The sequence below is a fragment of the Leptodactylus fuscus genome, chromosome 8, assembly GCF_031893055.1.
Source record: "Leptodactylus fuscus isolate aLepFus1 chromosome 8, aLepFus1.hap2, whole genome shotgun sequence".
Taxonomy (NCBI): Eukaryota; Metazoa; Chordata; class Amphibia; order Anura; family Leptodactylidae; genus Leptodactylus; species Leptodactylus fuscus.
In genome coordinates this window covers 75,063,581-75,087,172 of record NC_134272.1, presented here as the reverse complement: position 1 = coordinate 75,087,172, position 23,592 = coordinate 75,063,581, and the positions used below count along the sequence as shown (strand labels likewise).

At 37.6% G+C, this 23,592-nt stretch overlaps 1 protein-coding gene across 1 annotated transcript in view; it reads right to left on the bottom strand.

Annotated features, from left to right (window-relative positions):
* Nucleotides 1-651: 651 nt before the first annotated feature.
* The window catches only part of LOC142216425 (sodium channel protein type 2 subunit alpha-like), a 120,564-nt gene continuing 97,623 nt past the window's right edge, over nt 652-23,592 (bottom strand). Inside the window, exons 21-27 of the mRNA XM_075284232.1 lie at nt 20,338-20,460; nt 10,411-10,692; nt 9,205-9,258; nt 7,922-8,057; nt 5,604-5,710; nt 5,244-5,514; nt 652-4,029 (exon numbers count right to left, since the gene is read on the bottom strand). Of these exons, the coding sequence (XP_075140333.1) occupies nt 2,834-4,029; nt 5,244-5,514; nt 5,604-5,710; nt 7,922-8,057; nt 9,205-9,258; nt 10,411-10,692; nt 20,338-20,460 (2,169 nt within the window). The 3' untranslated portion in view covers nt 652-2,833. The remainder of the gene's footprint in view (nt 4,030-5,243; nt 5,515-5,603; nt 5,711-7,921; nt 8,058-9,204; nt 9,259-10,410; nt 10,693-20,337; nt 20,461-23,592) is intronic.

Here is a 23,592-nt window from a genome sequence, read left to right as displayed (position 1 = left end):
GACTGCAAAGTCTGGACACGGGATATCATGTGGGCTTAATGGAACTCTCCATGAGTAGGAAAATCTCCTTCAGCAGTATATAGCATGCTGGAGGTTGCCAAAGTCTGTGCCTTAGTGGTCGCCCTATTACTGAATGTGCTGTTGGGGGTCTGTGTGAGGACTAGTAACACAGTGAAGGCTTAGGCCTAAGCAGTGCTGGTCATTGAGAAGGGCAGTTATTTTTGTATTGACTTTAATTTAAAAAAATTGAGTTACTTTGTAACAATTTTCAGTTTCCATCGAAACAGACTGCCAACATATCCTGTGTAGTCAGAGGACGTACTAGCTTCTACCTGACTCCTATTAAACGTGTCCCTACGAAGTAAGAGGTAGGGAACAGGTGGCTACTGGATCAATCCCCGCTGTAGTCTGTTACCACGTCGGGCAGATTTTTATTTTAATAGACTAGGTTGCTTCTTTTCAGATACACTGGAGCGATCCAATACAAGCAATAATGTATTAACCCCCTTTAAATTTGGCCAATGACATCAACACGTGGCAAGGTCACAAAATTGCCAAGGATGTAGGCACTTAAGATATCACTGAGTCGGAGAGTTTTTGGATTAAGGCTTCTTACTAAGTACAAGTCACCAATGAAGACCGGTGGGAAAGGTTCATCGTGACATCGGCTGTACTACGTAAATTCATCGCCTACTTCTCCTCGACGGCCCACGAAACGGCTGCCACCAGTGCCCAACGTTTGCAGTGTAACCCAGCCGCCGGAGAGCAACAATATGTCTAAGCCTTATGTAAAATGAACAGAAAATAGAAACATATTTAACCCTTTCAGCTAGCCCTTCCGGAAATAACTTGCCGCCCAAGCATTTCTGGGGGAATCTGGCATTGAAAAAGTTAAATCCCTGATGCAGGCATTTCTTACAGTTTCTGTATATTTTTGCCTGGTGTTTTCTTCTATTTTTTTGTGTGTTTTTGTTTTTTTTTAACGTCTGTCATCAATATACACGTGTTTTTCATTGTGCGAGCTGTGGTCCCAGATTTTACATATTTACGTCCGCATTCAGCGTATGCACCGAGAAAAAAAAAGGAATTGATAATAAAATAGCAAAATTTACAACTCTCTTTGTCATTTTTATTTGCAAAGATCTCCAATTCAATAGCGCTAAGCATGGGCAAGTAACAAAAGTGACCACAACATTAACCCCTGAAGTTTTAGGTTTTTTTTTTCATCTCTTCTCTTATGTACAAAATGCTGAAAAATAAAGCTAAATGAATATTTACAGTATTTATAGATTCTTTGTTTCTTAAAAACTCTCTAGCCTTCGATGCGGTTTGCGACCTGTCCAATCAAATCTGGATTCATACGAAATACGAGAAACAGAATAATTCCACAAAAACAAAACCAAAAAAAAAAAAAATAAAAAAAATAAAGTAAGGAAGAGCGAACGGAAATAGCTGCAAACTATTGCTTAACCGTTTCGAGACAGCAAGGAGGTTAATAAAGAAATGAGGTCTTTTGGAACAATTTGTCTTCGTCAACCATTGGCGTATGGCTTTCCGTAATATACTGCTGGACGGTGGGAAAACAAAAAAAATTTCATAAGCAGCCCTGGCAATACAAACATGCACCTGTGATAGCGTCCAAACTATTTATATTGGTACAGAATATTTCTATATTTTTTTATTTTTTCCAAAAGCTTGCAAACTACACATACTGTGGTACATATTTGATGCAATAAATACTGTGCCCAAACCATTATTTTCTTGCTCAAACATCCACCACATAGTAAAGTAACTATTTACATACCGTAACATAGGCAATTCCATTGGCTTGTACAATGTCAACCTCGCTGACAAGCTGAAGATGGCCAAAATAATCAGAACAATGCAGGAGAAAGCCGAAAAAAACTGTATTTTTTGGGGGTCTACCTGTGCTCCCGGTGAACGGAATTCCACCTATGAATGGACTGAAGCTTTGCCCGTCTTGTGATTGGTGGTTGCATAAAAAGTGACTCAATTTGTCCTCTGATGTGGGACTTCCGAGGGACAAAACAGGCACGTATTCATTTTTTTTCCCTATGTGACACATCATGAACAATTAAGCACCCCAACAATACGTGTCACATGATAATGAATTTTTTTTTTTTGTATCTCTATTTTTTTTTATATTTTTTTTTCCCATGCATGACCTATGAGCCTGGCATGCTTTCATGCAATCAGTTTTCTTCATATATGTTATAGAGAAAGATATTGAAGAACGCCTGGTCCTCATACCTTAGAAGTGGTAAATTATCAGCTCCTTCCCAACATAAAACCCATTTACAAAAATAGTCGCATATAATTGTAGAGAACCTATGAATTCAAAAAAATGATGAATCCATAAACATAGAACTTGTAAACATATGGCAAATATGGCAGTTGAAATGCAAACAGTGGATACAAGTAGTTTACTAAAGTGTTCGACACACAAAAAAAACAATAGGTTTGTATCCCACAAAATGGTCCCCATTCCGCACAGTCTGAGTAGCCATTTTGACTATCCTCTTCAGCAGTGTCAGCTGGGAAATTAACCCCTTTACTTCCGCAGGGACCGGCAAAACATACACGTGATGCCTTGCAAGCCTCTATAGCAGTGAAGTGGTTAAAACAGTAACCTCCAGTCAAGGTCGTTGAGTGTCTTGATCGTCCCGTTCCCGACAGGGGGTCACTGTTTGTATTGTAGGCACTGACCAAATGTACGTAATTGTAAGAACTGTCAGTTTGGCATAAATCTCTGAAAGGAGTCCTGCTGACATAAAGAATGTTCACAGGCTGTAAACAGTTTGCCACATAAAAATCACTTTTTACGCTCCCTGATGTCTTTCCCCCTGTCTTCTTTCTCTATTTTGTCTTTTTCGTGTTTTTCTTTGTCTGGTTTTGTAACACTGTCATAGGAAGGGGGAGAAGTTGTTGAGGGAGTGATGTCTACTTTATCTGTGGTGGAGTTTCCGTTGAGCCGGTCACTCAACATGTCCTTTCGGGTTATTAGACTGTCTCCGTCTTTGCCCTTGTTTTGATTGTACATAAAGGAAGCACGTTTTATGGATTTCCGCAGAAGGTAACTTCGGAAAGCTCGCTGGATAATAACAGCAGACTCTTCCTCTTGTTTTCTACGTAAAGTAGATGTAATGGGTTCGTAAGAGGCTTTGGAAGGGTTGGAGGCCATAAACCTCTCTTCCATTGGTTGCCGGAGATTATCCATTTCATCTCCCTCACCCAATACACGCTTGGTGAAGGCGAAAAGGATGTCAAGGCAGTGAATTCTGTCACCGCTTACCATGGGAAGATCCATTGCAATAAGCTGTACATGGTTAGGTTTTGGTATACGAAGAGGTGGATCCAGTGCATCAGCAAAGTCAGGCAATTTACTGTACTGAATAAATTGTGTTGCACCTGGATCAAACTTTTCCCAAACTTCATAGAACATCTCAAAGTCATCCTCCCCGAGAGGTTCTGCGCTTTCCTCCGTAGCAACACCGAAATTCTCCAAAATGACAGCAATGTACATGTTGACCACCACTAAAAACGATATGATGATATAACTTACAAAAAAGAAAATCCCAACAGAGGGGTTACCACAATCACCTTTGACAGAACTCCCTGGATGTTCTGCATATGGGTCACAGTCCGGTGCTCCACTGTTAAGAATTGGATTCAACAGTCCGTCCCACCCGGCTGAGGTTGTGATCATAAATAAACAGATCATACTGTTGCCAAAAGTTTCAAAATTGAACATATCGTCGATTCCGCTTTCTTTCTTCACGTAAGCAAAATTGGACATTCCAAAGATGGCGTAAATGAACATGACTAAGAAGAGTAGGAGACCAATATTGAATAAAGCAGGAAGTGACATCATCAAAGCGAAAAGCAGAGTACGGATTCCCTTCGCTCCTTTAATAAGACGTAGGATACGACCAATTCTAGCAAGTCTTATGACCCTGAACAGGGTGGGTGACACAAAATATTTCTCAATCAGATCAGCCAAAAACATTCCTGCGGATAAAAAAAAAAAAATGTGAGCGAACCCATGGTTGTAAAATAACATGTGGAAATATCAAGTCAAATATTGGAAAGGATATATAGAAAAACCGGAAAATGATAGAGCACTAATGGCAGCAAAATCCAAAATAAACTTGAAAATAAAAATCACGATGTGGATGGTTAAGATGAGTTGGTTCTGTTTATTGATCCAAGGACATGAACAACAGTTTAAAATGTCTACGCGTTTCGACACCGGGCGGGTGTCTTCTTCAGGCCAAGCATTAGGTGTCCAGCAATAGCCTTAGAACACCGAAGAAGTGAAGTGTGAAGAAGACACCGGCCCATTAGCGCTCTATCATTTCCCTGTTTTTCTATATATCCTTTCCAATTGGCCTCACCACCCACTGTGTGGGACGGTGTCCGGGTAAGAGCTGTAATTGGCCTGGTGGGCTCCTGGTTGGAGTCTACTATTTCCACCAGGTCACCATTTTTATACTTCTCTCAAATCAAATATTGGGGAGATTTATCGATCCCTCTACGCCAGTTTTTTTTTTCTATTGTGGTGCACATTTGACGCAAGGTCCTTTCTTGCACCAAACATGTTCCACAACCCCCGTTACACATCACATTTGCCACATTGTTTGAAAGTGGCTAGAGTGGCGACACACTATGAATTATAATGGACAGGGACACACCCCATTGTCGAATTCATCCATTTCTAGAAGGAATAACACAGGGAGTGATGCTTTATGGGTAATAGAACATACATGTCAAGAGTGTTGATAGGTCCTCTTTAAGTGCAATTTGATGTCTCCATGACATAAACAGTTGACACACAAAGTAGATGCACATAATAAACTGATACACAATATATAATACGGCAAGATCTGATTATTGAGAAATCACAACGACTCGTTGCTTTGTCATGTTTAGACATTTGCTTTGCTTCCAATCATACAAATAAAATCTGACTCAAGACCATCTGGATTTCTAGGCCGTCACGAAGCCAGTCATGAATGTATTTCAATAGATTTCCATGTAAACGTGATTGTTAAAGGCAACACTGAAAATGCCATCCAGGCTACACGGCCAAGGACTTAGGAATGTTTTTCCAAATAGAATTTTATGGCTTTTGCTCAGACCTTCAAGTTACGTTTCATTTAACGCCAATAGGCCCACCTACACGAAGCAAAAGTAGTAAAGTCGCACGTACAAAATATACCTACCTACAATAGACAAGATAACAACCACAAAATCAAAGATATTCCAGCCCATTGTGAAGTAATAATGGCGCAGGGAAATAAGCTTCAGCACACATTCTCCCGTGAATAGCACGATGAATACGGCGTTAATCCAATACAAGTTGTTCTCCATGTCTTGACTTTGGTCGTCGGTTTCAATCATCATCGTCACCATATTTAAGCAGATAAGAACCATAATGCTGATGTCAAAGGGTTGCATGGACACAAAGTCAAAGACCGCACCTTGAAATTTGTTCTGAAATAGGCAAAAATTGTGGAGTTATTATTGGAGAGAAAGTCCGGTAACTCTGCGGCGTGTTCTATGTCTACAATATAAAGTCCTACCTGAGGTCTCGGGACAGGCTTTTGGGGTTTCTTTGATCCAAGCTTTTTCATGGCATTATAATATTTCTTTTGTTCCTCTGTCATGAAGATATCCTGACCCCCGAATTATAGGGAAAAAAATCAAAAGTGGTTATGACAAAGGAGTTTTTTTTTGTATTTTTTATGTACTGACTCCTGACCCCCATTATATAATATTGTTCTGACTCTGTAGTATTAGAACGTTCTCTCCCGGCCCCCATTATATAATATTGTTCTGACTCTGCCACATTAGAACTTTGTCTCCCGACCCCCCACTCTATAATATTGTTCTGACTCTGCATCATTAGAACGTTCTCTCCCGACCCCCATTATATAATATTGTTCTGACTCTGTAGTATTAGAACGTTGTCTCCCAACCCCCATTATATAATATTGTTCTGACTCTGTAGTATTAGAACGTTGTCTCCCAACCCCCATTATATAATATTGTTCTGACTCTGCCACATTAGAACTTTGTCTCCCGACCCCCCACTCTATAATATTGTTCTGACTCTGCATCATTAGAACGTTCTCTCCCGACCCCCATTATATAATATTGTTCTGACTCTGTAGTATTAGAACGTTGTCTCCCAACCCCCATTATATAATATTGTTCTGACTCTGTAGTATTAGAACGTTCTCTCCCGACCCCCATTATATAATATTGTTCAGACTCTGTAGCATTAGAACGTTCTCTCCTGACCCCCATTCTGTAATATTGTTCTTACTCTGTAGCATTAGAACGTTCTCTCCCGACCCCCATTATATAATATTGTTCTGACTCTGTAGTATTAGAACGTTGTCTCCCAACCCCCATTATATAATATTGTTCTGACTCTGTAGTATTAGAACGTTCTCTCCCGGCCCCCATTATATAATATTGTTCTGACTCTGCATCATTAGAACGTTCTCTCCCGACCCCCATTATATAATATTGTTCTGACTCTGTAGTATTAGAACGTTGTCTCCCAACCCCCATTATATAATATTGTTCTGACTCTGTAGTATTAGAACGTTCTCTCCCGGCCCCCATTATATAATATTGTTCTGACTCTGCATCATTAGAACGTTCTCTCCCGACCCCCATTATATAATATTGTTCAGACTCTGTAGCATTAGAACGTTCTCTCCCGACCCCCATTCTGTAATATTGTTCTTACTCTGTAGCATTAGAACGTTCTCTTCCGGCCCCCATTATATAATATTGTTCTGACTCTGCCACATTAGAACTTTGTCTCCCGACCCCCCATTCTATAATATTGTTCTGACTCTGTAGCATTAGAACGTTCTCTCCCGGCCCCCATTATATAATATTGTTCTTGTTATTAAATGAGGTTAAGCTATTATGTGGATCTATGTGCACTGAGTCATGATATGACACACATAGAATTCTGTTCTCTAAGAGATATCTGTGCAAAAATTGTTGCACAATATACAGTGCTGAGCAAATGCTAATCAGAAATTGAATATTTTATTTTATTTATTGAAATATTTTATTGTTGGAAATTACCAAAGTGAAGTAAATGAAGAGAGAAATATTTGGTGTGACCTTAGCCCTTTGGAGGAGGAGTCCTGAAAGTGATGATATGTCCCGGACAGATATAGGCTGCCATGTCATTCTATCTCAGGATATATCCATAAGGGAGGCTTCACACCTGCGCCCGGTCTCCGCTTTGTGGGTTTCCATCTTCTGCACGAGAAACTGGAAAGGAGACGGAAACCCGGCAGTCAATGTCCGTGAACGTCTTCTGATCTTTGCAGCGAAACCGTTTTTTTTTAACTGGACACAAAGTCTTGCACGTCCAATTAAACAAAACGGTTTCGCTGCGGAAATGCAGAAGACGCACACGGGTGAACACTTTGCAAACCCATTCAAATGAATGGTTTTGAAAACTGACCGCCGGTTTCGGTCTCCTTTCCAGTTTTTCAGGCAGAAGATGGAAATCTGCAAAGCGGAGACCGGGCGCAGGTGTGAACCCGCCTTTATAGGGAAGATCTAGGAATCTGACCTTTCACAACCTCAAAAATTTTAGGCCAATAGGCCAATAGGTGCTAAGTTGTTCCTACTGGAGATTGGTGATTCCTGTTTGACTGCTCCAGCCCAGGACCGCCCACCTGACAGTAGACAGCCTAATTAGCATATTAAGTCCTGAAACTAACTGCAGTGAGTGCTTGGTAACGGTGGGGGCTAAAGAAAAAACTCAAACTCCGAATCAGCAGAGAGCTGGATAGAATTCCTCAATGATAAAGTGCAGCCTTGTACGGACAGGCCATAAAGGGTTAACACGAAATACTTATCTTCTTTTTCTGTTGATTGAAATTGTCAATGATGACACCAATGAAGAGGTTCAAGGTGAAGAAGGATCCAAAGATGATGAAAATGACAAAGTAGAGATACATGTAGAGATTGTCTTCATATTCTGGCTGCTCCTCCACCTTAAATGGAAAGGAAGATTCAGAGGGAAGATTGAAGGGTAGAAAGTCAGAAGTGGAGAGACGCAGCTGCCCAAGAACCTATTGCTGTATGGTTATATCGCCCGTCTCTGCTCTTTTGTCTATTTTTCCTACTTTTTTTATTCATTTAAATCCCTTTGTACTCTGGGTATTCAAAATATTCGTACTCGATCGAATACTACTAGCTATTCGCAGTAAATATTCGATTCAGAGCCAGCGTTATAGTGTATAGCATTCGGCAAATCAAAGCTGGTTCTGCAGCAGGCTCGTCCTTGCTAGTTGGGAGAGCTGGCAGCTTGCTGTTACGAGGGAGCTGACTTTTTCTCATAGGAATGCATTGACCAGCGTTGATTGGCCAGTGTACAGCGATTGGTCAATCAACGCTGGTTCTGCCGGAGGCTCGTCTGTGAGGAGGCGGAGTGCAAGATCGGACCACAACATTCTCCATTGTGGTCCGATTTTAGCCAATCAATGCTGGTCAATTCATTCCTATGAGAAAAAGTAAGCTCCCTTGTAACAGCAAGCTGCCAGCTCTCCTGACTAGCAAGGACAAGCCTGCAGCAAATCAATGCTGATTCTGCAGCAGGCTTGTCCTTGCTAGTCAGGAGAGCTGGCAGCTTGCTGTTACGAGGGAGCTTACTTTTTATCAGCACAATTGCAAGCGCTGTGCAGTTAAAATGCACGGGCTCCATAGACTATAATGAGGTCCGTGTGCTTTAACTGCACAGCGCTCTTCCTAAACACTCTCCTCTTGCTATTCGTGGACTTGGTGACTCTCCTTTAGTCGAATAGTGGTTTCCCCTGAAACGAGCATTTTTTCCCATAGACTATAATGGGATTCGATATTCGATCGAGTAGTCGAATATTGAGGCTCTACACGAAACAAATATTGAATCTCAAATATTTCACTGTTCGCTCATCTCTACTCATAACTTTTCCTATATCCTAGATCTGCCTGCTCAGCTCCATGCTGCCTGTAGAGGGGGCTGCATTTTCAATATGACAAGTTCCCTTTAAGGACCCCAATCACCCAAGGAGTGAAGTTACAGGAAGCAAAGTCCTTGGCCATATGGTTATCTTTTAGAAGTTATTCTATATACTCGACACACCCAAGTTAGTGAATACTCACCTTTCGTGAATCAACTGCAGCGTACATAATGTCCATCCAACCTTTAAATGTGGCCTATGAAAATTGATATAAATTAAAATTCATATTAATATGTCAAAGCCTTAACTAAGCAGCACTTACTAAGATAACAGACTATAAATGTAAAATCGCAACGTCATATTCACAGGCCATAGAGATTTTAAAAATGTATTGTAAAAATAGGGCAAAATTTTATGTAAAAACTTTTTTTTAGGGTCTTAGGACAAAGAAATGAGAAAAAACCTGTGTGATCAGGAGGGTCTGGGTGTCGGAAGGTGATTTATGTGCACCATGATGCGGCTCCTCTCTGACCCAGCGATCACGTGATCCGTCAAGGATCACTGACCATTGGAGCTGCTGGGTCCCAAAGGGCCAAGATCGGCTCAGCAGTTATGGGCAGGTGGCTGTATTCCTCTCTCCTCTGAGGCTATAGGTATCAGAACCCCCACCAAAAAATAGAGTTCGGATGCCCCCAAATGTCTATTATGACCTTATGGGAACACAATGCAAAAAAAGAAAAAACCCAGAAAAGTAAAAAATATAAACTAAAGTAAAATAATTATAAAAAAAGTAATACACCAATACTGTGTCCAAATCACAGGTTCTAGCTCCACCCGATGCCGCAATATAAAATAAAAATTACTGTAACGGACAGGGAAAACTGTTTCAGGCTAAGGCCCCAAGTTGCGTTGATGCAGCTTTTTTTGTTGCAGATTCTGTTGCAGTTTTTTGGAGCCAAAGCCAGGAGTGGAAGAAGGGAGAAGTATAAGAACTTCCTTTATGTTCCTCATTCCTTTTGTAGCCATTGTAAGCTTTGGCTCAAAAAATCCCAAACAAAATCTTCAACAAAAAAAGCTGCGTTTCCACCACTCTTTTGTTTATATTTTCCCTGATATAAAAAAATAAAAATAACAGAAAAATAAAGCCTGAAAAAAATGAAAAAATTAGTTGAATAACCCAAGTGATAAAAATGTTATAGCCCTTAAAATCGCATATGCGAATAAACCCGAAAATGTGTCTGGCCCGAAACTGGCCCAATACTGACGTGGTTAAGAGGGCCAAGCTGACATCTAGATGCCCTACAGGTCACAATGATGATATAACATATTAAAATGGTGCTGTTCATCAAATACTAGGGGAAATGAGAGAAACTAAATTTCAAAAAAATCACAAAAAATCACAACTTACCACTTGAAGCAAAGCAAGGTAGCCAAAGCCGACGTTGTCAAAGTTGACTTTAACATTTTTCCATCTTGCAGATTCATTTTGGGCTATAAGTGCTAAACAGTCTGATTTATTATTAACTATATTGGTTTTAAAGTATTCTTCTGTAGTGACATTTATGCAGTAACCATATTTTCCAGAAAACATGTTCACTCCCATAATGCTGAAAATTAGCCAAAAAATTAGACAAACCAGCAGGACGTTCATGATGGAAGGAATGGCGCCTATTAGGGCATTAACAACCACCTAGCATAGAATTGAGAGGGGAAATAGATATCAGTGTCACTTTTTATCACTTACATTAAACGATTAGTGGGACAGAAACATAAAAATGAACTAAAAAAATTATAATTTTTTTTGAAAATATTATAAATATTATAATATTATAAAATTTAAGATGAAATGATGAACCCTTACACAAATAATGACACCTAATAACTCAAGATTAAAAAATAATAATAATTGAGAATGTATAATTGTAATTTATTTATGTAAAATATAAAAAAAATTAATTTAAATAATAATAATGATAATAATAATAATAAATAATAAAAAAAGTGAAACAAAAGTAAAAAAGGTAAAATAATAATGTTTTTCCACTTTTCCTAAAATAGACAAAAAAATTATTAAAATAGGTCAGAAAATTCAAAAAGAATTTTTGAAAATAAAACTACTGTAAAATTTAAGATGAAATGATGAACCCTTACACAAATAATGACACCTAATAACTCAAGATTTAAAAAAATGAGAATGTCTAATTGTAATTTATTTATAGAAAATCTAAAAAAAAACAAAAATTTTTAAATAATATTAATAATAAATAAAAAAAATAATAAAAAAATTGTAAAACAAAAATTAAAAAAGGTCAAATAATAATGTTTTTCCATTATTCGTAAAGATATTTTTTTTATTAAAAAAATAGACAAAAAAAACCCCATGAAAATAGGGCCGAAAATGTAAAAAAAAAAATTAAATAACGAGTTAAATATATTTGAAGATACAAATAATGTAATGAGATGATAATATATTGAAATTTAATATTTAAAATTTAAACATGGCACAATAAAACATACAATGTGATGGAGCAAATATTTTATAGATGGAATAATATCTTAAGAAATTAGACAGACATGCAAGTGATAAAATGCTAGGTGGTCGAATTTCTTAGTGCAAGCAAATTTTAACACGACCCAGTCACAAACCATTGAACTAGTAGCGACTAATGATGTATTTCGAGTTAGGCAAGCAGCAATGATGTATTCACTAAGACTATTATTCCACTCTGTGCATGGAAACATTCTTAGCAAATAGAACAATTTCCATTTCCAATTTCAAACTTCAGTCTTCAACCGTATTGTCTACATTTAATTTTAAAAATTTCGGCTTCATTATTAGAATTTCCTCTTGCGCTTTCGAATTTGCATTCGTTATTTAAAATGAAATTTGGAAATTTGAAAAAAAAAAAATAGTTTTTTGTCCGAATCAAGAATATGAAGGTCTACGGTTAACTAAGTAAATAAATCTTATAATTGGAAGGTTTATCTATGGTGAGGATGTAAGGCCGAGATAGAGTGTCCATGTACAGTATTTCGGTATTACTATGGAGTAGTATAGGTACAGCAATGATGTGAAATACTTACTGTGACATGGTAAGATCTTGCCATATGTATTTATTAGAGGGGGAATCACAAATTCCATGCTGGTATACTGCATATAAAACCATGAGTCTTAAGCTAAACCGAATGTAACAAAGCCCAACATTTGTTTTAAACACAACAATTCACGTATTAATGCCTATTTTGAATTTAGAAGAGTTCCTAGGATAAAAAAATAAATTTGCAACCCAATAGATGCCAAGGAATTCACTGCAAAATAGTATCAGAAAAAACGTGGTGAATAATATGCCTGTTTAAAGATTAAAAAACATTAAAAATATTTAATTTACATAAAAAACATTTCCACAAAAATATTACAAAGTTTAATTCATTCGATCATCATCATTAGATGAATCCACCTTTGTACATATTTACGAAATGTAAAGGAAATTTGTAAGTGCATATAATATCTTCCATTGATCCTGGTTGGCAGCATCTACTGTAGCTAGGGTTGAGCCGATCTTGAGATTTCAGGAGCGATTTTAAAATCTGATTCCGATCATTTTCCAGCTGATCTTGATCCCGATCGTGAAATTTGCTCGATCGATGATCGGGATCCGATCTTTCCCGATTCCTCAACCCTAATTGTATATTATATATACAGTAGGGTTGAGCTGATCTTGAGATTTCAAAATCCGATTTTCGATCATTTTCCAGCTGATCACGATCATGAAATTTGCTCAATTGCCAATCGGCATCCGATCTTTCCCGATCGCTCAACCCTATTTGTAACACAAAGCTGCATTCATTAACTATAGCAGGGGTAGGGAACTTACAGTTCTCCAGCTGTTGCAAAACTACAATTCCCAGCATGCATGCTTGCTCTGCTGTTCTTGGAACTACTATGGAAGTGAATGGAGCATGCTGGGAGTTGTAGTTTCACAGCAACTGGGGAGCCAAAGGTTCCCTACCCCTGATCTATAGGCTTCAGAGCTGCACTCTCCTAGCACTCCTATCTGATTCAATGTCTCTAAAATGCTTGTTTCAGCAATTACCGGGAGGGACCACTAGAGCATCGGTGTGAAGTGTATGATATGTAACAGCAAGGACCTCTACAGCGTTGGGGTGGGGTGCAGGGAATATAACAACAGGGACTACTAAAGCATTGGAGTGGGGTGCAGGGAATGGAAAAACAGGGACTACTAAAGCATTTGTGCTTGAGTACATGGAATATAACAGGTGAGTATTTTTATTTTTATTTTTTTTAATTTAATAACATTTCCTGCTGTTAGTTCAGTGGTTTTGAACCCTTATAATGATGACCATTTCCAATGACAACCCTCAGGAGTGTGAATACAGCTCAGGGCTATAATATAAGATGTAACTCAAGATCAATGCAAGATAAGCAAATGATATTTCTGTCCATATATACTGTTACGTGGAGTTCAAAGGAGGACATAGTTCTTTTAGGGAATTTTAGAAAATATTTTTATTATTTTTTTTTATTAGAAAATTGTTATAATTTATTACTGATATTTAATTGCCTAACTCAATTTTTTGTCCCTACAAAGTAGGAATAGCCTTAAGAAAGTCTATTCTTCTCCTACCTTTAGATGTCTTCTCTGCGCCGCCGTTCGGTATAAATCCTGGTTTTCGTCGGTATGCAAATGAGTTCTCTCACAGAACTGGGGGAGGTTCCCAGTGCTCAAACAGCACTGGGTGCGTCCCCAATGCTGCAAGAGAACTCTCCAGCACCGCCTCCATCTTCTTCAGGAACGGGCTCTTCCAGCGCTGGTGGTCAAACTTCTAGGCCTCCGGCAGAGTCAACTGCGCATGCCCGCGGCCACAAGAAAAATGGTCACTTACAATACTATGTAAGCGGCCATCTAAAGGTAGGAGCTGAATAGCCTTTCTTAAGGTTATTCCTACGTATTAGGGACAAAAAATTTAGTTTTAATGACAGGATCACTTTAATTTATTATCGCTATACATGCAATGGGAGTAATGGGTCCAAAATGGAGTTTTCATATTCTGGAGGTCCAACACCCAAATCCTGCACAAAACATGCATTCCTGCAGCCTCCAGGCATCTGAAGCTGTTGCAGTGAATGCTCCTATTAAAGTTTTATGAGCCACACAGCAGCCCTGTCTACTTCATAGCAGTGGGTTTCAGGGAATTGCAGTGCCATTCCTATCGCTTGAATAGTAGCATTTTGCACGCACCCATCCACCGCACCAGATTTGGGCCTTGGGTCCATGCATTGTATCCGCACAGACCATATATGAGGACTCCATTTGCAGCCAGAAAACCCTTTTAAAAATTTTAGCACACCATGGAGAAGTTCATCCAGGTCATTCTAAGCTAGCTGTTAGGAAGTGTTGGGAGCAGTGGTTATGTGAGTGCACACTCAGGGTGAGAAGGCTCCGCTAGGCCCCGATGGACCACCAGTAGATAGGAACATGGAACATTTGATATGCTGACAAACACAAGCAGCTTCCACAGGTTTCCTGTCTACCATCCAAACACAGGCGGCCCATTCATTACACCCCTTTGTCTCTGCCCAATCAATTTCCAGACACTTAGGAGAAAAAAAAAACTTTTGTGTCATGACATGTCCTGCTATTGATATGTCCTGATATATCTTGTCTTTTCTGTGAAGTGATGCACTGGCCTCTGCTGGTGTGATGATGTGGGGACCATCACATATGACAGTCGGTCACCCCTAGTAGTAATAGGTACAGAACATCTTTCCAGTGTCACGTGTGTTATCTCATGGTGGGCTGGACAACTGCTTTTATATATGATATGGAGAGCCATCACATATGACAGTTTGTCACCCCTAATAGTGAGGACACTAACAGGTCAGTGATAAGTACAGGACATTCTGCCAGTGCCACATGTGTTGTATCTCATGAGTGGACAGCTGGTATTCAGCAGGATAATGCTCTCCCACGCACAAGGGTTCCCCAGGAATGTCTCCATCAGATTTCAACACTTCCTGGTCCTGCCTGGTCCCATGATTTATCACCAATCCACCAATATTGTAATCATTTCCATATATCATCATTACATTCACACTGATAGAGCTTCACAACAACAGCTCCTTCTTGGTGTTAATTCTTTTGTAGACGAGCACATACACAGACATAATAGTAGATATTCCCGCATATAAAAGGGATATTTAGCACTGACCATGAGAGACAAATGTAGAGTGACTTATTATATTAACCTATTAACTGTTTATAGCTCATTTAGCTTTGGTTGGTGCCAGTTCTCCTAGGAAGTGATGCAGAGGGTGTATGGAAACTTACATACAGGCAAGTCTCCATAGGAAAATGTAATGAAATTATCTCTCCTCCAAAATAGAAAAAAAAAAACTCTTGGCGTCTCGTTTGGTTAATCTGAAGATCATTTCCATTCCTCTGAAGGAAAGCTAATCTGCATTAAGTACAAAGAGTACATGAAAAAGTCTTCATTTTGGAACTTGCCCCGTCAGATCTCTGTAGGTTATTAATTCGAACTAAACCAGTCCCCGATGCCAGTTCTGTGACATTTTCGTTTTAACTTCTACAACCTCTGTCTATGCATAGAAAATGTAGCGGGAAACTCAGGAATGGTCTTCTGTACATTACAATAAATGGTCTGCTTTACATTGTGATGAACAGTCTGCTGTACATTGTGATGGACGGTCTACTGTACATTGCAATGAATGGTGTTGCTGTTCATTGTGATGAACGGTCTGCTGTTCATTGTGATGAACAGTCTGCTGTACATTAGGATGAAGGGATTGCCTTACATTGTGATGAACAATTTGCTGTACATTGTGATGAACGGTCTGCTGTACATTGGGATGAACGGTCTGCTGTACATTGGAATGAACAGTCTGCCGTACATTGCAATGTGCCATGTTACGCACAGCCTCACATGACTATACGTATAGAAAAAAATCTTCATTCATTTTAAAGTGAAGAGACCTATCACTTCCTTAACATTGGTTTTTAGTAAATACTTGTAGTCACCATAATAGAGCAATATTGGAGAATTGTTCCTGTGTCGAATCCTTTGCTGTTCGAAATAGCGACCCCTGACGTAGTGAGTGCCTATAAAGTCATAAACATTCCAGGCAGTGCTGGTAGTTACAGGCGTTGTAGAGACAAACCTCTTTTAAAGGGAATTGGCGACACCCAATTCTCAATTTGTGTGTCATGGAGTACACAAGTATTTACTAAAGTAAATAAATATTTAGAAGAGATGACTTATTCATCTAAGGAGGCTGCCCGATAACAATTCCCAGGGAATAAAACATTACCCATCACTCACTGGGACTATGTAAAGTACCCGATCTTCCAGAGTGACAGATACACAGTGTATCCCGACTTTGGTCACAGTCATAGATGAGAATCCCGAACATGCGCCCCTTCTGTTCACTTCAAATTCTTTAACAGGTTTCTTAAACCACACAACCCCTTTGAGTAAATGGAGCAGGTAGTCTTGTGGCTGGACTCCAAATTCCATTCTTGTGATAATCCGTCTACCAATGGTTTATTATAGGATACTCAACAGAACAAATTATACATTTGACCCTAATGGGAACTCAAACAAACATTGTGGAACCAACACCTATAGTAAAAAAAACAACTCTTTGTTAGATACAGCATACCAATGTGCCAAGGGAACATCCATGTAATTCCAGAAAAAGGTGCCTTGTTTTATATAAAAAATGACTCCTTCTATGACTAAATGTTACAGTCACGTGAAAATTGTAGAAATTCGCATTGAGATTTTCAAGTGGACTGGAAGTTTGAAATACAATTTCATTTCGAGAGCAACCAAGTGAGCATGCATATCTGACACTTCAACTTTAACTTTCTTTCTTAAAGTTGAGTTGTCTATTTTGTGTCAATTCAAGCAGTGTGTAACATGCTTACGTGTTGTCATAGTCAATGCATGCACTGAAATACTGTTGAGTAAATCAATGGAGACTTTTGCTGCACTTTGAGAAGACATTCAGATCCAATGACACCAGAAAAGAAAAAAAGAACTTTACAAATATCCTAAATTGTTCTTCATTGTGTTCGGTTCTGTTATGTGCTGCTTATTATATACTGTCGAGTCCAGAGGAATTAAACATACGGTAAATGTTAGATATTTTATGGTTTTCTCTAAGTCAAAGATGGAAATATCTTTATATATTAATTTATCATTGACATTGAGGAAGATTTTTGAATTATTTGTCATTGACTACTCTTATTAATAATGGAAAAATAAAAGAATTAAAATAATTTTTAGCTTAGCTACTATACATTAATTTTCAATTAATTATTAGACTTAAAAGCCAATAAATATGTAAAATGGGTTAAAATAATATAATTAATTACTAATACTAATGAAATTAAGTTTTATAGTATGATTTATATTAAATGTATCATTATATATCATAATCATACATAAATGACCCCAGGTCTTAATCTATACAACATAGTTACATGTATATGGTACATTTATAATGGACCAGGGGGCTATGCTGGTTATATAGAGAGATTTTTATCATATAAATATTTACATTTTAAAGTACAAAATTATTTTTGCAATCAATAAATTAATTCATGAATTAAATTACTTAATATTTAACAATTAATAATTCTTCTTCATAAAACACACCAGTAGGTCTGTAAAAGCAATTCCTGTTCTTGAATTAATTAATAATATAATACTATTTAGATAATGGCAATGGGCAACTATTAGCAAACAATGAAAATAACATCACATGACTACACAATATGGCGTTTGTATTCTCAGCCTTCTTTGTGTGTCAGTCATCCTATCTATCTATCTATCTATCTATCTATCTATCTCTTATCTATCTATCTATCTATCTATCTATCTGTCTGTCTGTCTGTCTGTCTATCTCTTATCTATCTATCATCTATCTATCTATCTATCTATCTATCATTCTATCTATCTCATATCTATCTATCTATCTATCTATCTATCTATCTATCTATCTCCTATCTATCTATCTATCTATCTATCTATCTATCTATCTATCATCTATCTGTCTATCTACGGTATCTATCTATCTACCTATCTGTCTATCTATCTCTTATCTATCTATCTATCTATCTATCTATCTATCTATCTATCTCCTATCTATCTATCTATCTATCTATCTATCTATCTCTTATCTATCTATCTATCTATCTATCTATCTATCTATCTATCTATCTATCTGTCTGTCTGTCTGTCTATCTCTTATCTATCTATCATCTATCTATCTATCATTCTATCTATCTCATATCTATCTATCTATCTATCTCTTATCTATCTATCTATCATCTATCTATCTATCTATCTATCTATCTATCTATCTATCTATCTTCTATCTATCTCCTATCTATATATCTATCTATCATCTATCTATCTATCATCTATCTGTCTATCTACGGTATCTATCTATCTACCTATCTGTCTATCTCTTATCTATCTATCTATCTATCTATCTATCTATCTATATATCTCCTATCTATCTATCTATCTATCTATCTATCTATCTATCTATCATCTATCTATCTATCTATCTATCTATCTATCTCCTATCTATCTATCTATCTATCTATCTATCTATCTATCTATCTATCACTATAGATACACAAAATAAAAACACTGATACTTTAAGACCTTCCAGTAATATAAATGATCATAGTACTGTAGATATCTGATCAGTTTGGAGCAGTGATCCACCACATATGACATGGCGACAGACAGTGGTCCAGGAATATTTTCATATAAAATACAGGTATTTAGGAGCCATTCAGGTGAACATTAGCAATGTATCCATGCTTCGGATGAAATACATTTAGTTTTCGATAGCTGGAAGACTTAGATATTGAATTATAGGGTCTATTAAACAGAAATGGGTCTATTAAACAGAAGATACGGATCCTACGTGGCCACAGCAATGTTTCAGATGTTGTACTGGCAAAATTCTGTTACGCTTTTATTTTTTTAGGTTATTAAAGTGATTTTGCTACTTTATTCTTAACAAATAGGGGGTAATTTTTGTGTTAAATATTCACAAGATATTTTTAATACAAGGTAGAATAAAATCCCCAAATTCATTCTGTAATTTTTAACCCTTATTTTGACATGCTTTATTTAGGGTTGTCAGCCTATAAATGGATATGAATTTTCTTATGTATTTATTTTTATTTTATCATGTGGCTCCTTAAATTTTGGGAATATGATTGTTGGATACCATTTTTATTTGCACTTGGATTGGGAGCAGCTACATATAAATGACACTGAATGCACGGTTCTACATTTTATAATGGCCATTAAAGGAGCCCCCAGACTCCATTTTCCTGCTTTATTAGAAGCCGTAGGGCAGGACCTCAATGGGAGGCCAGCGAGGGAAATAAGGCGAGAGAGTTGGATTTCATGAAAAGGAGCCAATATCCATTACTAAAGAATATTACAATATTTATTAATGGTGCAAATACTGGCAGAAAATCGCAACTTTTTGAAAAGTTTAGTTACACTAAGTTTTATTTGTTTCCTTCAATCTGTGTCTTGATGTTGCTCCAACTGGTGTTAGTATATTTAACCATAATCAGGCAATGTATACCTGACATCTTCCTTAAGGACTTGTATATAAACTAAGTCATTATTCACTCTTTATCTACCCACCCAAATTGAATTTTTAATTTTTTGTATTTTTGGTAAAGGTCCGGACTCTTGAGAATAATGATAACTGGTAACCCACATGCACTGTCCCTGTCCGTTAAAGTACAGGCTAGTTCATCTTCCATAGTCAGGGCGCAGACGCTCCCATTCTATGGATCTAAAAACTGAATTCCAAAAATGTATCAAAAAAAAAAAAAAAAAAAAGAACTGGATGATGACAACATTTTTTTAGATCAAGGTGGTTTAGATCAAGATCAAGGTGGTTGTCACCATTGGATAAAAGGAAAGTAAAGGGTGTCCAAGTGAAACAACACAACAAGGATATTGTCTGTTTGGTATGGACAACTAGATTTAACATAACTTGCGTGTTACGGAAAGAAATTAGCGCTATTTCTGTTGAATAGACTCAGTTATGAGCAAAGCCGGTACATGTGGTAGCGTATGATATTTGCAATGTGTTGAAGCATCCTATCCAATATCTCTTCATGGTAAACAGTACTAATGAGGTTATTGCAGCATCTCTGCATGGATTTATCATTCCTTGTGCTTATTCTCACATGCATGATTTATTTCTATGCATGCAATAATTTCAAGGTCTTTAAGGTTATCTTACCCTCATCCCTTCAAACCGTGACAGGGCCCTCAGAGGTCTCAATGCCCTTAGTGTCCTAAGGGACTTAATAGCCCCTAATTCTGAGTAGCCCAAGGCATTAGCTATTAAGCTAACCAAAGACACCTATACAAAAACACAAAAGTAATAATCTCATTGGTTTTCCCAAATCTTTAATCATTCAGTGCATCATAAACCATTGGCTTATGTAGAAGATGACGCTGGAAGTCCTCTGCACCAAACACCTAAAATCTTCAAAAAAATTAAATTTCAAAATTATAAAAATTAAAATCCACCTGTTGGTAAAATTTCGGTTAGTGTTCTTACCATCCTTTCTTGATTAAAGTCCATCCTGAGCATATTAAAGCATGAACCTATAGAAAAATAAATCAGAATTTCCCTATCTGTATACTTGGGTCTTACCCTTATGCCTTCAAATCTTGATAATGCACGAAGAGGTCTCAGTGCTCTCAAGGTCCTTAGAGACTTAATAGCGCCTAGTTGATCATAACCAAGGGCGACCGCCAAAAGAGATATGACAGAAATCTGTTCAGAATTAATGGCATTATTAATGTTGGCCTCAATGGTTATTGTTAAAGTGGCCTGAAAATTTTTTATTTGAACTATTTTTAGATTTAAAATAATAAGAATAAAAATAGGTAAAAATAACAAAAATCTAAAGTGGGATTTAAAAACAAAAAAACCTTATAAAGTAATAAAAAAGGGATAACATATTAAGTGCAACATTTGTGTTATGTGTTTTTTGCATTATATTCAATTGCACAGCCTGACTTGTAATAAAATATCTTTAGTTGACAATTCTCTACTTTAAAAATTTATTTTTAAATTTTTTTTGTATTTTAAATATTCAGAATGCTATAGGAAATATTAGGAAAATTCTATTTCACAACCCTTATTAATATTTTGGAGATATGTTTTAATTTTTTTACATTTTGGTGATTTTATAAATAGAATAGAAGTGGAAAATATTAATATGATAAATTATATGTTATGTTCAAAGATTCTACTTAACCTATATTTTATTAAAACCCTAAGAAAAAATAAGCAAGAAAGGACCAATAACTGAGATTTGTTTAGGAATCTGGCTATGAAGGAACCGCACTCACCATAAAGATGAAAATAAACGGCTTTTATTTATCAACACAGACACAACGCGTTTTGGGCCTATACATCACCCTTCCTCAGGTGCAATGGTTCTTGGAGACGGCGGCGTACACATCTCCCTTTGACGCGCTGATCCTGAAGTTGTGTAGGTTTGACCTCTGACGTAGCACAATGTGATTGGGTGGCGGACGCTGGGAGCTGCGGGTGGGAGTCCAGTGGAGAAGCTGATACTGGAAGGATAAAGCTCCCAGGAGAATGAGACACCCCAAAATCCGAGAGGAGACTCCGTGTCCTTCAGGGGCTGAGCGGTGTGCACTGTGACTTACGGGAGAGAGAGACAGCCGGGGTGAGAGAACAGTGACATCACAGGGAAACATGGATGGGCACTGAGGATGTACCCCTTTGATGTCACTGTTCTCTCACCCTGGCTGTCTCCCTCTCCCAAAAGTCACGGTGCACACTACTCAGCCCGTGAAGGATGCAGAGTCTCCTCTGGATTTTGGAGTGTCTCAGTCCCCGGGGAGCCTCATGCTTCCAGTATCAGCGTCTCTGCCGCACTCCCACCCGCAGCTCCCAAAGAGTCCTCTGAGCGTCCGCCAGCCAATCACATCGTGCTACATCAGAGGTCAAACCTACACAACTTCCGGGTCAGTGTGTCAAAGGGAGACGCGTACGCTGCCGTCTCCAAGAACCACTGCACCTGAGGAAGGGTGATGTATACGCCCGAAACGCGTTGTGTCTGTGTTGATAAATAAAAGCTGTTTATTTTCATCTTTGTGGTGAGCGCGGTTCCATCATAACCAGATTCCCAAACAAATCTGAGTTATTAGTCCTTTCTTGCATTACATACACCCATGAGGTGCGTGAAACCCTGCAGCTCAGCCTAACCTAGAGAGGGATCCTCTGTCAAGTGTTCCCACTGTCATTATAAAGTTGTGTATATTCCCAACTTTATAAGTAAAAAATATGCAAATCTAATCTCCTGGATGGAATTAGGATCCAGGAGATTAGATTTGCATATTTTTTACCCATAATCCCTAGCGGAGCAGGAATGACTTGTAAGTCTCCGTACTGCCTATGTAGGCAAACACTCTCCCTAATGTGGACGAGTGCCCCCATACCCAACTTTATAAGGTGAGCCTTATTTTTGCCATACTTATTTGTTGCCTAAACGGATCTACACTACGGGCCGCTCGGTGTTCTTTTTTGTCTTTAAGAAAAAAATAAGGTAATTATTATTCAAGAGGAAAAAAAAATCAGCCCTTCGGGGTTAGAAAAACACAATATTCAAAATCAATAATGCATAAAAATTGGAATTTAATGGTTGACTCCAAGAGAAAATAATGGGAAAGACCATCTATCCAAAAGATTTGACTAGGAATGTTTTTTGGGCTAAATTAAACTATTTTTTTTTCCCTATTATAAAAGCAATGAAAGCAAGCAGTATGAGATATAAGATATAATGATGTAAAGACAATGTTATTTTAGTAAAAAAAATAAAAATAAAAAACATAAAAATATCTGTTTTACATGAAAAGATACTTTAATTCTAATGAAAGATTTGATTTCACAAATGGAACATAAATCATAAAGCAAAAATCATACTTAAAAAAAATAACAAAATGAAGGGCACCACAATAAGACCACATATTCAACAAACCACAGCACTCTCATAGTTCCTTTCATTAGAATCAGTCTGCAAGCAGTGATCGAACGTGCCGATAAAATTTGGCATTAAAAATCAATTTCAAAAACAAAAAATATTCTCCCCTTAAAATGTCAAATTTTTAGTTTTTCCCCCCAATTTGTTTAGGATTAATATTGTTTCTTTTATTTTTACATCGGTTTATAAAGCGGAATATTCCATATCTATTCGACCATTGCTTGCCACAAACAATGTTATAGGGGCAATAATGCAGCTGATTAACATACCCGCTACTGAAATATTTTAGCACCATTGATTCCATTGCAACTGGCACTCAACCTTAATGTTTCTGATTACCCTTCAGTCTTCTTCATGTAGCCTTGATGAAAAAGTATGTGTTATTAGTTACAGTACTTACCATGTACTGTTGATGCAAAGGGGGATGCCTGAAATGTTTTAAAATGTCATTTTTCTGTTTTTGGAATTAA